The following is a 15,791-nucleotide window of genomic DNA, read 5'->3' as shown; positions in this document are numbered from 1 at the left end:
TATCCTTACATATGCATCAAGGAAAGTTAGAGTGCCCAGAAGACCTCATGGTTAGCAGTTTAAGGATTACTTGGACTATTCAAAAGTTCCTTGAAGACGGCAGGAAATTCAATGGAGCTGAGTTTGCATAATTCAAATGTGTTGCCAGACCTCAAAAGTTTTGGGAGTTTCAGCTGCATGTGGAGGAGCAGGTTCTTTTAATCTCAGTACTTGGGAGGCAGAGTCCTGTGGATGTCTGAGTTCAAGGGCAGCCTGGTCTACAGAGTGAGTTTTGGGACAGCTCTGGCGGTCCTGGAGAAAGCCTGTCACAATCAGAAAAGAAATCGTTAAGTGCCAGTTACAGACAAGTTGCAGTGTGTCTCTCAGGGCTGCTGTTCTACAAGAGTTAATATAACGCAGAGGAGTGTGCAGTGGGCATTCAAAACAGCCCCACTGTTTCCTACAGCTCCTCATGGCCAACCTCTTCAACGTGGTTTCCAAACAACAGTGGAGGAAGTCTCCACAAACCCTCTGAGGGCGATAATTGTAATGATGGTTCATATCTTCACCCTATGTAATTTTATGGGAATTGAGAGTCTAGCCAAATAATAAGCCCCAGCCCTTTTCATCTGCCCAGTTCCCAGCACACTCCCGAGGTGTCTGAGGCACTTCTCACCCTAACCTCTTAAAGCAGATTGTAACAATAACAACAGTAATGACAAGTTCACAATCTGCACGGTTCCCTTCATTAAAGGAGCCCTGGGAGCTTCAAAAACACTCATTAATGGAATCTGACAAAGCTTGGAAGGTGGGAAGACCCACCCATTCCCAGTTCTCTTGTGGCTAAATGTAGACAAGGAAGGACCCGGAAATGGGGGCTGTCATTCCCTGTGACCACCATGATTCCCTCGTTCAAGAGTCCCGGGGTCTTTGGACCCATTGCCCTTAGGTGAGTGGTAATTATCAGCCATTTCCTTTCTCTCTGCGGCACCTCAGTTCTTATAGCTGCACAGGACAGTGTGAGGCCAAAAGATCTCCCAAGCTACCTTGATTTAGCTCCATCTACTCGAGCCTAAGTTATTTTGTCTGGCCAGTTTCAGAGTTTATGTTTCTTGCAGAACGTAGGCTGTGAGTGCGAGTTGAACATTGTGTGGGGATGAAGGGGGCTGAGAAAATGATTGCTAGAGGTCAGGACAAGCCTGTGCTCGTGAGTGAACACTGTGTGATGGGAAGCAGGTCGCCAGAGGCCAGGTGAGCCTCTCAAGCCAGCTGTGAGTTCCAATTCCTTCCGCTGTTTGGATCAAAACAATGCCAGTAACAAGAGAGGGTGCCTTTCGTGCCCAGATGCTGGTTAGAAGTGGCCCTGGATACTGGGCAGCAGCAGTGAGGCAGGTGTTGGGGCTGGAGGGCTCCGTGTTACTTTGGCTTGCGGGCACAGCCTGTCAGGTGGCTAAGGGCAAGGGCTTGTAGCTCAGACAGGGGCTTAAGGCCCCAAGACCCAGACCACCAAGATCTCTGGGACTTGAGACCTTAAGCTGGAAAAAACTGGTCTTTTCTCTCTTGGCGGGGGGCCAGGCTCCCTGCCTTTGAGAAGGAGGGCAGGAGGGAGGAGTCCAGCAGGGCGTGTCTTGAGAGGGTGAGCCGCGCGCCCCATGCGGGCCCCCTAGGAAGTGAATTTGGCCCGCTCCAGATCCAACCCAGCTTCCAGGTTTTCCCCCGGCCCGGCCCGGCCCTGCGTGCTCCCGCCTGTCTCGGGCTCGCTGCTCCCCGCCCCTCTCGTGCCCGCCCCCTCCCTCCCAAGGGCCGCCCCGCTTGGCCAAGTTTGCAGAGGTTCTCTGTGCGAGCCGGGCCAGTCAATCAGCGGCAGAGCTGAGAAGGGCACAACCGTGCGGCCGAGGGCAGTGAGCTGAGCCCAGCTGGGGGAGCGGAGCAGCGCTGGGTAGCGGGAGCCCCGCGCCAGCGATCAGCCGCCGACGCCGCCCACACTCTGCTCTCCTGCGAAGCCTGCCACCTTCCCTTCTTTCCCTGAGCCCCTCCGCCCCTAGCCAGCTGGCTTGGGATCTCTAGCCTTCAGAGCCCCGAGGTTACTGATCTTCGCCCTAGCTCCCTTGGGTCCCGGGGCCATTCCACGCCTTTTTCCTTGTACCCCACCCGAGCCGGTCTCCTGGCACCGGGGACCGTTGCCTGACGCGAGGCCCAGTTCCACTTTACGCCCGCGTCTCCTCCTCTTGCCCTCTTCCTTCTTCGCTACCAACTCCAACTCTTCGGTTCTCACTCCATTCGTGAGTCCTCGACTCCGCGCCTCTCTGCCAGCCCTGCAGCGCTGCTTTCCATCCGGTCTCATTCTGTCCCCTAAAGGTGGGAGCGCGTCCGCCAGGGTCCGCACCATGGCACGGTTAGGCTTGCTCGGGCTGCTCTGCTCCCTGGCTGCGCTCAGCGCCTCGCTGCTGGCTGCGGAGCTCAAGTCGAAAAGTTGCTCCGAAGTGCGGCGTCTCTACGTGTCCAAAGGCTTCAACAAGAACGATGCCCCTCTCTATGAGATCAATGGTAGGTGGGAATCCTCCCCCCATTACCGAGCGGTGGGCACCCTGGGAAAGGGGCGGCCTCCCACTCCACACCAGGTAGCCGAGAGGGAGAAACCGGCAGGAGGGAGCCCTCTCCGCCGCGGAGTGGGCACCAAGATTGGAGGGGCGCCGCCGGTTTTCTCAGTGCCACTCCGGTACTTTGCTGCCCCCCCACCCCGCCTATGTCTTCTCAGCCCGGGAAGCCCACTAAGGACTCTGGCCCTCAAAGTGCGTGGCATGGGCTCACTTGCCTTTTCCGGGTTGAATTCTTTACTGGGTTCCCCGCTTTGTTGTGTGGGTGAAGAGGAGGCCGAGTGGGGGCGGGGTGGGGAACCTCCAGGAGTTTGCAGATTCCTAGGGGCGCAAAACGTGCGACTTGAATGAGTGGTTCATTGACGTTCTAAAACCCCTCTCCCCCACCTTCTTTCCATGGCTGACACGGATTAGTTTTTAGGCGCTTCAAGGGCTTTAGAAGTCACCTTTAAAAAAGGGACCGCTTTACTCTCCACTTCTTCCAAATTCTGACTTTTGGGAAGTCTCCAGCTTTCCGGAGGGTGTTGGATAAAAAGGGTATTTCCCTTGCTTTTCTCTTTTCTCACCTCATTTTAAGGGTTAATTGCACTTTCAATTACAGACCTTTGAAAGGACTGATTACAGGAAACCTGAATCTCAGTTTGGAGATGGTTATGCAAATGAAGATGGCTATGCCTCTGAAAAAGTTCACCGGATTTCAGCGCTTGGGGGGGGGGCGCTGCTTGGGGTATTTGGGGAAGCCCTCATAGAGCACTTGGGGAGGCAGCATCACAGTATTCCCTCCCCTCCTGGTCGCGAGGTTTACCAGGCCTGCTGGTGGCAGTGCCTGGGCGAGTCCTCCTTTCCCGTTGTACTCGATTTTTGAAGCCGCCAACTGTTGCGCACAGCACTGCGGGCTAGCGCCTGAAGTGGCACAGGTAGCTTGTTCACCCCGGGGGCTCAGAAAGAGTCACGATTCTAACTGGCTGTTGGCCAGCTTAATCTAACGGAGGAGTTAGAGATTCAAGCCCCGAAGGCCAAATCTCCATTCCGAACCTTTCATGGAAGTGTGCTGAGTGTGCCTTTGCCTTGCTGTACTGGTTCCCCGGGTGGGGGCAGGCAGGGGGGCGGCAACCAGCAAAGGAAATACTGTAATTTTAACTAGGCACTTCCAACGGCTTAGGGAGACTTGGGGGTCATCTTTTGGAAGGGCTATTAATAACCTTGGAGATTAAGTGCAGTCATCAATTACATATAAATTACAAAAGTAATTGAGGGGAGTTGCTGGGCACTTTTAGAGTGTAACCAGCCTCCCGTCTAGAAATAGAACTGAAGAAATTGTTGGTAGTAGCCCAGGCATCCACTGCACCTTGGCAGTTGTCAAGTAACTCACAGGCTGCTGATGAAAGGCTGTTTGCCCTTCAGCTGCCTGTCTTTTTGGGAGCTCAAGTCTGTCCTCCCAGCCTCAGGATTTTATTGGTTGTAGAGCTCTGAAAAGCCCCCTTTCTTTTCCCTCTTCCTCCTGCCCTGCCAGTAAAGGAGAACTGAACCAGCAGCCGCTGAAGCTTGGGGGCTCTGCAGGTCAAACCTGAGGTCTTTGTGCTCCCCCCCCACCCCCCCACCCCCCACTCCCCGCACAGTTTGCGCCTCGGTACTTCAGAGATGATTGACGTGAAGGTTACAGTTGTCATTCCCACGTTCTCAAGGGAGGCATGCAGCTATGCGCTTAGTGGGAAAGTGACAACCTCCATCTGCTTGTGCAAACAATGTGTGCCTTTAAGATAGACTAGCGGCATTTTGGGAGTGGGCTATGAAATCGCCCTCCCCAGTTTCTTCAAGTTTGTGGTGTTCAAGTCTCCAGAGATGGCAGGGCTTCTTCCCCAGCCAGCATCTAATGGAAAAGGAAGTTGGAAAGGTGGTCAGGGATGCTGGGTGCTCCCTTGTATTAATAGTCATCAGCACTGGAAAACACCTGAGGTACATCTTTGCATAAATGTCTATCTGGACTCGCCCCCCCCCCAAAAAAAGATAAGGAGTTATTAGTGACCAGCAGCAGGAAATGGAAGCTAATGTGCTCACACCCAAAACATTTTATTCTTTTTGTCTTGTCCTTCATCTCCCTCCCAGGGCTGCTGCTTTTATTTCCCCTTTTGAATGACCTACTGGACCGCATTCTCCTGAGGAACAAAGGAAGTGCCTTTTTAGCTGGAATCCTTGGAAGACCACCAAGGACTTTAGCTCATGCAGTGCAATTTCGCACCACTTTCAACAATAACAAAAATGCATGACTGAATGGCTCAAAAATGTGGAGTGTTAGAGGCATTCACTTGAGTCTAGGACACTGTCACAACACAGACAGACCCAAGCAAATACCTTTAGAAGGTCGGTACAGAAGCGGGGTAATCTTTACCATCACCCTGGCCTCTCCAGTTGCTCACATTAGCCTTGTCTTCTGTGGGCTATCTTCAGATAATTTTAGCCGTTTAGAGAGGCAGTTGTGGGGAATCAATGTAATGACTTGCCTTAAGGCTAGGTCCGAATGAATTAGGTACCAAGCTCTTATCTTGGAGATGTATTTTCTTCAAAGCCAGAAATGATTTTTATAAGTAACTGGTTGCAAAGTCTAGGTGACTAGTTCCTAAACTGTAGGCTAATCCAAGTTTAAGGTTTTATTTTATCTGGGAAGAAGGATGAGGATTGAGCCTAGGGCTTTGAACATGCTAGGCAAGCCCTCTCCCCTTCAGATGTACCATACTCCCTTTCTCGAAGTTTTATTCTTGATAGCCTTGCACTTGGCATTCTAGAGGTCTGGAAAGACTTTGAGAACATGCCATGTTTTTAAGGACTCTCAGTTATAGGTCATAGTTGGGACCATCTTGGTGTGTTCTTGAGGGTGTCAAGGAGTAAGTACATCATACTGCCAGAGTTTTCAGGTGAGGTCCTGCACTGCCCATGTGTCTGACTCCGACACTTTTCAAATACTAGCCAGGCCCAGATGCCATGATCAAAAAGCATCTATAATAGCTCTCACTGGCCATATCTTTTTGGAGTGCCTGCTATGTGAACTATTCTGTGCTTAGCATCTCAAAGGCAACAAGAAGGGCAGGAGACCCCTCCCCCCCCACACACACAAAAAGAAAACCACCTTGCCTGGTGGCAGGGAGATAAGCCATTCACATATACTTGGAATGCACTGTGATGTGTGATAAGCACTCCATGTGAGTGAGATGAGAAATGTGGGCTTGGGGGTATCTCAGTGGTAAAGCATGTGCTTAACACGTGCCAGACCCTAGGTTCAATCCCCAGCATGGACAAACACCCAAACAAAGAGAAGGGATTGGGACTAGAGTGTTAAAGACGAAATGATAGTTTTCTTAGTATAAAAGAATATGCTATCCAAAAGCCTTTTTATAAAAGTTATTTTTATGCACGTTGGTGTTTTGTCTGCATGTGTGTCTGTGTGAGGGAACTGGTGTTAAAGACAGTTGTGAGCTGCCATGTGGGTGCTGGGAATTGAACCTGGGTCCTCTAGAAGAACAGCCTGTGATCTTAACTCCTGAGCCATCTCCCCAGGCTCCAATATCTAAAACTAACCATTTTCATTAGGATATGCAACAACTAGCACATTATTAACAGCTTGCTGGAGTTGCTTTGAAGAGTGTCACATTTGGTTAGGAATAGTATTGAATTTGTAAAAGGTCCCTTTTCACAGTGACATAGAATGATACCGAGGAGAACTTTGTACTGGTCACTGTGATCTTGGAGTCTTTGTTGCCTGTTCCGTTTATCTTTATGAGCAAAGCACTTGTGAGTGTATACATACACTTGAAAAATGCTCATGTATGTATCTCAAAGCATTCTGAGAATTACTCAAGCTATTTTAGGATGGGGGTGGGTGGGAGGTGGGGAGAGATTGAGATTTTATTGTAAATAAGATCAGGTATGTTTTCAAGATTTGTTTTTTCCCTCCTCGATTTAGCTGGATTGGATTTAATTTAATTAAATTAATTTATTTGTTGAGGCAGGGTCTTATGATGTAGCCCTGATTATCCTGGAACTCATTGTGTGACCAGGCTGGCTCTGAACTCACAGAGAGAGATCTGCCTGCCTCAGCCTCCTAAGTGCTTGGCTTTAAAGGCGTGGGCCACCACCATGCCCAGCATGGGTTGGATTTTGTCATTGACCTTGTGATTGCTCTATTGTCACCATGAGTTTAGCTCCCTGTGTTTCATTTGAGAGGGTCTTATTGAGGCCTCGTGCCTGTCCCTTCTGTGTTAAAGCATCAGTTCTCCAAGTGTGCTCAAAAAAGAACTTGGTAACATTCTGGCTTATGCAGTTAAGTCTCTTTTAGAATGTATACATATAACATGTTTGATTCAGGGTAATTACTATTTTCCTCTTTTTATTTGATTCACATCAGGTTGCATGCAATTTCAGGATTAGCTGGAGACTAGCCTGAGGAAGGAAAAAGGGAGTTTTCTATTTTCTGAACATCAGTGTTAGTCTCAGTTAGTCCAAAGTGTCTTCCTCTGCTTCCCCTGCAACATCAACTATTTTATGTAGCACAAGGTTTATTCCCCTATAGGTTCACAAAAATGCATTTTGGCCTTATAATAGCTATTGTGTGCTTTGTTTCGGCTCAGCCCCATGCTAAGGACTTTGTCTCATTTAAAGGCCACAACTATCATACATAGTCGAAACTATCACCTTTAATTTACTCATAGAAACTGAGCTTAGAAAGGATTAAGAAGTCCATCCATAGGGTCACAAAGATAGATAGCTTAGCACTTGGGAGCACTGGTTGCACTTGCAGAGGATCTGGGTTCCATTCCAAGTACCCATATAGGGGCTTACAACCATCTGCAGCTCCAGTCCCAGGAGATCTAACACCCTCTTCTGGTCTCTGAGGCATCAGCCATACACACAGCATATACTTACACAGAATATAACAATCCCATTGCTCTGTTGTACTCCAACATCTTGGATGTAAACACTTAAAAGTGGAAACAAATTGAGAGTAAACTTCCATGATATATTGATGTTACCTTGAGAATATTTTTATGACTTGAGGGAGTAAATTCCATTATTAAACTAATAACTGGACATGTTGGGCACTAACATTTCTTTGTATTTGTTTCTTATTTTGTGTGTATATGTGGCATGGCAGGCATTGGCAGTAGAGGTGCCTGTGAAGTGCCCTTGTGAATGCGGGGACAGCGTCGGAGTGTCGGGTCTCTTCCAACTCCATGTGGGTCCCAAGATTGAACTCAGGTGCTCAGGCAGGCATGTATATACCCGGTGAGACATCTCACCAGGGCCTCATTGTAGGAGATTTTGGAAAGAGTCGGAATTCTGTTTTTCTAAATGCCTTCACATACAGCTTAAGGAACAGACAATTAAAGTGGTTATGATTTTACACAGGTATGATTTTGCACTGCCATATTAGGTCCAGAGCATCGAGCTGGTTCAATGTATATGAGTTATGCTTTTTACCAAAAAAAAAAAAAAAAAACCTATACAACCCCCCCTAAATTTTGCATTTACCAAATATAATAGGATCAGAGTATTTTATATAAATAAGCAGATACTTTAAGATGTGAACAGGTAAGAGCTGGCATTTCCAATTCCACTCAGTTAAACATCTGTTGCTTACTAGAGAGAACATGAAAGTGCAGAAAATTCGTGAAGCCATTCCATCCAGGAGGTAATTCAAAATATTATATTTAAGTTCTGATGCATTTAATTTAGCAATCTGGTAGGAAAGAAAAAAATGAAAGAGATCCATCACCAGGTATTCAACTTTTGAAAAAGAAACTCTAACAAATGGTCGAAATTAGGGGGAAAATTGAATGGAAGAGTTAAAAAAAAGTCAATAACCTCCTGGAAGCCTGGAAACTATGTAAAAACATCTTATTGGAAGCCCAGATAAATGTGTGCCAGACATCAAAAAGACCAGCTGCTTGAGTGAAGGGGGGAAAAAGGAACCCGGCATGACTAACTGGCAGAGTGAAAGAAGTTGCTTCAGGGAAAAAAGACATCTCTCACAAAACAGAGTCTAGGGCAGGAGAAGTCCACCAGGTATGGCGGGGCAGGTACAAACTAGAAGCTAAGTGGGACAAAAGATAATTGGAGGAGGATCTTGTGAGGTAGATTGAAACTTCCTCCATGTTACTATGATGGTGAAAAGGGTAGGTGGAGCTTAACTTCTCAGAGGAAAAGCAGTATGGTTTCATTAAAGGGATATCGTGTCTGCTTAATCACCCAGAGTTCCTTGCCAGGAAAGAAAGGATCATGTGAGGGCTGGGTGTGTAGTTCAGTGATAGAACACATGCTGAGCATGCATAAGGGTCTGGGTTCCATCCCCAGCATTAATCAGTCATTCAATCCATCAGTCAATAAAAGCATTTGGACACAAGGAAACAGACATACATAATTTAGGTTTTAAAAAAAGTTATGCAATGGGATACCAGGACTGAGAATACTTATACAGTCTATTTATTTTAGGATAAGTAGGAATGCTGGTTTGTTTATTTATTTATTTATTTATTTATTTATTTATTTATTTGGTTTTTCGAGACAGGGTTTCTCTGTGTAGCCTTGGTCATCCTGGACTCACTTTGTAGACCAGACTGGCCTCGAACTCACAGCGATCCGCCTGCCTCTGCCTCCCGAGTGCTGGGATTAAAGGCGTGCGCCACCACGCCCAGCTAGGAATGCTGGTTTATTAAAGATGGAAAATAAATTGAGGAAGAAAAAAAAAAAAAAAACAAGTCTAGTGCCCTAGGAGAAGTACACAGAGAGGACCTGCTTTCTTAATGAGTAGTTCTAGCCTTATTCGGTGACAGATTTTTGGTGTCTAGTACTTTTTGGTGAGGTTTTTCTTTCTTTGAAAAGCAGTGGGGTGGGGTGGAATTAGAATGTAGAGTTTGAATGCAGAATTAGATTAGTTCTTGTCACTTCTTCTTGTATTATAATATCGCTTGGGGGAGATTGTAAAGCATACTGATGTCTGAGCACTAGTCAACAAAAAAGTCATCCATGTGATGGGCTAGGTTGTGGCTGGCTGGCTTGTGCCCCCCTCCCCTTTTCTGTGGTACTAGGGATTGAATCTCACTAAGTTGCCCTGGCTGGTCTTGAACTCACTCTATAGCTGAAGCAGACCTTGAACTTCAAGTTCCCCTGCCTTAGTAGTAGTAACTAGGCCAGTTAGGTTGGCACATACCTTTAATCCCAGCACTCAGAGAGAAAGAGGCAGGTGGATCACTGTGAGTTCGAAGCCCGCCTGGTCTACAAAGCGAGTCCAGGACAGCCAAGGCTACACAGAGAAACTATGTCTTGAAAAAGAAAGTAGTAGTCCCTGGAATTTCAGGTCTCTGCCTTTGGGCCTGGCTAATTTTGTGTGTGTGTGTGTGTGTGTGTGTGTTCTGCAGTTGCTGCTGTTAACAATGTCTAAGGTCCATCTCATTTCTGAATTTCTGTGCTTCTGAGACTCTGAACTTTCCAATGAAATTGGCTCAGGCAAAACCTTTCATTGAAACAGTGTTCATATTTGTTTTAATTCTGCCTGGTCTGGGGTTAAGTGAATGCCTGTGTAATTTGAGGGAAAGATATTTTAAATTCAAGATAGAAGCACAAACCAGAACCATTGACTCTTTGCAAGTAGAGACATAAGGATATTGAAAGTACTTTAGAGAGAATTATGGTGAATCCAGCTTTCTTGTCATATATTGATTAAATGTCAGTGTGCCTGGTGATATTTCTTCCCTTTCTCTTTATTGATAAAATAACCCCAAATCTCTTTATTCCCATCTTGAATGTCCTCTTTGCCACATGTTTATTCTCTTCAAGTATCTTATCAAGAAATAGAAGTACATCAGATCCCTGGGCTTCTCCCCAACACAGCCATGCAGGACACAGCTGGGAATGCGGGACCTGGTAGAGAGGCTTAAATGATGGAGACAGCTGTCAGAAGGCCTGTGCAGTCTGCTGGGAGCAAAGGCTTCAGAGCTTTCATCATAAGTTGTCCTTGAGCCGAGCAGTATGTTAGGCTCCAGGGATTCCAAGAGGTGTAAAACTGGAATCAAGCTTTTGAGTTTGCATCAAAATTAGGTAGATAGATTAAGTAGCTAGTGTTTACACAGGATGAGATAAAGGACATGGTCATCTGCTTTTCTAGCCTATGGCTGAAGAGTTGTTGTAAGTGTGCTGGCTGGGAGGTAGAGGGTGTCCCAGAAAGGGTTTGTTTTTTTTTTTATTTTTTTAAAGAAACCTAAGACTTGACATGTGACTGAAGTAAAGTGATGTGAAAATGGCGAGGGGCTAGAAGCTGAACACAGTATACACACAATTTGTTGCTCTGGGACTTTTGATGCATTCTGTTCTGGTTTTTTGAGACAGTGTTTCTCTGTGTAATAAATAGAGCTCTGGCTATCCTGGACTCACTCTGTGGACCAGGCTGGCCTCGAACTGAGAGATCCGCCTGCCTCTGCCTCCCCAGTTGCTGGGATTAAAGGTGTGCGCCACCACGCCTGACCTTTGATGCACTCTTAAAGTGATCAGCTTAACTGCTGCGCCATCTCTCCAGACCGTCAAAGCTCCACCCCCCCTTTTTTTTAAAGATTTATTATTTATACAATATTCTGCCCGCATGCCAGAGGAGGACACTAAATCTCGTTATAGATGGTTGTGAGCCACCATGTGGTTGCTGGGAATTGAACTCAGGACCTTTAGGAAGAACAAATAGTGCCCTTAACCTCTGAGCCATCTCTCCAGACCGTCAAAGCCCCCTTTTTTTACACTTGAGGGAGCTGGTGTATTTCAGGACAGGAGCCTTTGTTTTTGATGTGTTCTGAAATGAAAGTTCAGAAAGTACATTTGAGAGAGTTCCGCTGGAACTTCTGGGAAAGTGGCAGGGGAGGGAGGAGTTCAGCTCTTTTGTCCTTTTGCCTACTGAGAATACCCAGTGTCCCCACAGTGCTGCATTGACCATGAACCCCTATGCGCCTTTGTCTCCCTCTCTCGCCCACCTTCCTTTCTCTTTCCCCACTTCTCCTTCTCCTTTCCCTCTCAACCAGGCCTTTTGATTGTAGTCCAGGATGGCCAGAACTTGGCATCCTCTTGTCTCATCCTCCCCAACACTACAATTCCAGGTGTGCACACCACCTTACCTAGCTCATGTTGGGTTTTTATTTTAAAAAGAAAATAGGTTAAAGAGCAGGAGATGGAGCGTAGCAGTAGACGCTTGGCCAGCATGTTCAAGGTCCTGCGTTCCAGCTCCATCTCCCCAGCCCTAGAATAAGTTAAAGACTGTTTATTATTAATTTAGTAGCTTATTCATTGAGAGCGTTTGGTTTATGATTTTGTCCCCGTCCAACTTGTCTTCTAAGCCATCTAGAACATCCAAGTTAGGTGAGCTGCCTCCTGTGGCCAGCTTTGGAAACCGATTTTTTTGACCTAAAGTCACAAGAGGCAAGAAAACTGGCTCTCAGTTAAGAGATGACAGGTTTAAGTATTTGAATATTGGCTTCTCTTTTAAACATTTACCAAACTAAGTAAACATATAATGATATGAAAAGAAATGCTACAAGCTAAGGATACTAGGTTCTTTAACCCTGTTGTTATTTGAGCCTTTAGGAAAGAAAGCCCATTTTGGCCTGCTAGGCCTGATCTGAGAGACCAGCTCCATGGCCTCCAATTCTTGTCATACCAGGTGGCCCAGTGGTAGATCCTTGAAAAATGTTTGTGGTTTCCTAAAGTTCAGGAATTATTAAAGTTTTATATTAATTCTATGAATAAAGGTTTTTGTTTTTGTTTGGAGGGTGGAACCCCAAGGCCATGTGCATAATTGCAAGGCAAAGGCTTTCTGTCACTGAGCTCAGCTCCTCATTCTAGGAACCAGCATTTCTAGTCACCCTATTCTGTTGTTTGAATGTTTAAATCTTCTTCAAGTTCATATTATTGTGAGGGTTTTGTTTGTTTGGTTGGTTGGTTGGTTGGTTTTGTTTTTCGAGACAGGGTTTCTTGTGTTGCCATGGCTGTCCTAGACTTGTTTTGTAGACCAGCCTGGCCTCGAACTCACAGAGATCCACCTGTCTCTTTCTCTCTGAGTGTTGGGATTAAAGGCGTGAGCTTAACATGCCCGTGCTTATGGTATCAAGAGGGTGGGACTTTTGGGAGCGAGAGAACTTTTTTGATTGGGGTTAGTGTCTCTGATGAAAGGTCTCAAATACATCCCCTGAGCATGTGTCCCATGAAATTAATAGCAAAGAAGCCTACCATGTGTGAACTAGGAAGTGGGTCCTCACCAGACACCGAATATGGCAGTACCTTGATTTTGAAGTTCTTCTTGGCGTCCTGGTGGTGTGAAATCCATTTCTGCCATTTATATGCCACGTGCTCTACCTTATTACAGCGACCCAGACCTTGGTGACTAAAGGAAGTGCCAAAGCTGAGTGTCTTTCTGTCCTTCTCTACCTCAGACGTGGCGCTGTTTCTCGGTGTGCTCCTCACACTGTCTGCTCCAGAGCAAGCAGCAACTCGCTGGGCTTGCAGATGTGCTTTCAGAAGGCCCCCTAGCTTTGCTTCTGCTTACCAGGTGCCCCTGTCCATCCTCTTGCCCAGGCCCTCATCTCGCCTTCATCTCAGCCATTCTTTTCATAGGAGCCCTGCTCACAGCTACTTCTGTCAATGGTCTTTTTGCAAGCCTCTTAAAGCCTGGTTTCATTCTGACCCGCCCAGCTTGTGCCTCCAGGAGTGGCTGAAAGTGGTTGCTTTTGCACTATAGAGCTTCCCTCCATCCCCCCAAGCCCTTGATGTCAGCATCCCAGCCAGCATGAAGTCCCCGGCATAGAGTTTTTTTTTCTTCCTCCTTTACTTATTGTTTCGATTCTCTCACACATTTGTCTCCATTGAGTGTTCAGTCAGAGACAAAAACAAAGCACTCTGTCCTTGCAAACAGCAGTGGAAAGCCTGTGGTTAGCAGCTACTTGCAATGGTCCAGTCTGAGTGGGAGTGTCATTTTTCTGGCAGTCACTTCACAGAAGTCCTTTTTTTTTTTTTTTTTTTTTTTTTTTTTTTTTGGTGTGTGCCGGAATAGGCAGTCATTACATTCTTTACAATTTATAGTTGAATTATTATCTACTATTGTCAAAATTGCTTTAATTATAGAATATTCCCCTGTGCTAAGACTTTTTCAAAAAAAAAAAAAGCAAAACAAGACAACTGCCCCTTCTCCAGGGAAGTCAGCAGTTCATGGAAAGATTTCTCTCTCTCTCTCTCTCTCTTTTTTTTGTGGGCATTGGGGGAAGGGAAATTGAAATGAGTTCATTTTAAATTGCACTTGAATGAAATGTCCCCACCTTGCCATGTGGTTAATGTTTGGCCCTATTTACCCTCAGTTTGGTACTAACTGTCTTTGCTCTCTTTGCTTTGCTGCTCTGGGTTGACTAGACCCATATGCCCTTGGGAGAGATTATTCTCATGGGAGGAGGGCAGGCAATTGATCATTAAGCAGTCTAGTACTCTGAGGCCACATTGACTGGTTCAGGTATAGAATCAAAAGAAAGAAATAACTTTTCTTTCTTCCTTTTCTTTTGGTTTTTTGAGACAGGGTTTCTCTGTGTAGCCTTCGCTGTCCTGGACTCACTTTGTAGACCAGGCTGGACTCGAACTCACAGCGATCCACCTGCCTGGGATTAAAGGCATGCGCCACCATGCCTGGGCACAAGAAATAACTTTTCGATGTAAATGTCTGCATCCATTTTCTTTTGCTTACATGGTGTTTTGTGGTGTTTACCACTGGGCCATGTTTTCAAGATGTGTCCTGAACCTGCCCTGAACCTGTTTCAAACTGTCACGCTGATCCTGGTACCTGTATCATCTCTTGCTTGTATTCTTTAGTATCTCATCACCAATGCCCTTGCTTTCAACTCAGCAACCACTGTGTTCCTGTTTTCTCACACATAACCCAGGTCACATTACTTTCTCTGCTCAAAAGGCCTTAGTGGGAGACAGCGAGATGGCTTGCAGATAGTGGCACTTTCCACCAAGCCTGATGACTTGAGCTCCATCCCCACGACCCACATGATGGAAGGAGAGAGCCACTTCTCACAAATGGGTCCCCTGACTTCCATTTGTCCACCATGGCATGCATACCAACATCAAGTACATATCCAAAACAAAATCAAATTAAATCAAGTAGAAGTAAAGGTTCTAGTTGCTCCCTATGCCACCCAGAGTAAACATCAGGGTTTCTGAAGCCTTATGCCATCTGCCCATCAGGCCTCTTTCCATTGTTGTGTATATGTTTCTCTTCTTCTGTGACGCCCCTTGCTCTATCCTCATCACACTGTCTCCTCTTCCTTAAGTACCCAGGCATAGTTGGGCCTTTGCATGTCTCATCCTAGGCCCTCAATGCTAGGTAACTAATGTGCCATAGGGCTCCACCCCTAGACTTTGTACTTATTTTCAGTGCCTAGAATAGCCCAGAGCCAGAATATAGCGTGCCCTTTCACGTGTTTCAGGGCTTTGATCACTTATTGCCTCACTAACAGAAGCTCTTCTTGATCCCTATTTAAAATAGAAACACACGCTTTCTCCTCCCACACACCACACACACACAGATTTCTGTCCTGATCCCTCACTGCTTTCTTCTTTGCATTATCACTGTCCAACCTTGGGGGCAGGAAACCCCACCTCTTTATTCGCTGCCCAACGCTCATTATTTTAATACATTGCCTGGTACTGGTTATTTGTTGAATGGAGGCATAGGAGAACACATGTTGTGGGCATGAGAACATACGCTTGTCTTAACCTCTTTTTTTCTTATGGAAAGGGGTACGTGGGCTGAGGACTCCATCTCTGTTGAGTTGACAGACACTGAGATTAAAGTAGTGTAAAAGAGAGAATTTAGCACCAGGCCTCACCCTATTGCAGCGCACGGACCACCAAGGGTCAGAGCAAAACCAGTCTTCCTGAGTATTTTAGACCCACGAGTCTCTTCTTTCTTTCTAGGAGCCAGGCTTTGAGCTCACCACTAGCTTCCTGCCACCTCAACCCATGTCCACGGTATTTGGATTGTGTTTCTGGCAGTGAGGCCTGAGGCCTGTTGTAGAATACTTATCAGAACAGTGCAGAGGTTATGGACCTGTTATCGAGACTTAGAAGGAACACTTTTTTTTTTTTTCCTGGCCATACACTGTGGCCATCTTTGTAGACACATGTTGGACTTGCATGGGT

At 46.3% G+C, this 15,791-nt stretch overlaps 1 protein-coding gene across 1 annotated transcript in view; it reads left to right on the top strand.

The window, feature by feature from the left end:
- The first annotated feature begins 1,823 nt into the window (after positions 1-1,823).
- Positions 1,824-15,791, top strand: part of Gpc4 (glypican 4) — a 113,659-nt gene continuing 99,691 nt past the window's right edge. The window contains exon 1 of the mRNA XM_051142242.1: positions 1,824-2,526. Within this exon, the coding sequence (XP_050998199.1) occupies positions 2,367-2,526 (160 nt within the window). The 5' untranslated portion in view covers positions 1,824-2,366. The remainder of the gene's footprint in view (positions 2,527-15,791) is intronic.

The sequence above is a fragment of the Acomys russatus genome, chromosome X, assembly GCF_903995435.1.
Source record: "Acomys russatus chromosome X, mAcoRus1.1, whole genome shotgun sequence".
Lineage (NCBI taxonomy): Eukaryota > Metazoa > Chordata > Mammalia > Rodentia > Muridae > Acomys > Acomys russatus.
This window is presented reverse-complemented; position numbering and strand designations above follow the sequence as displayed.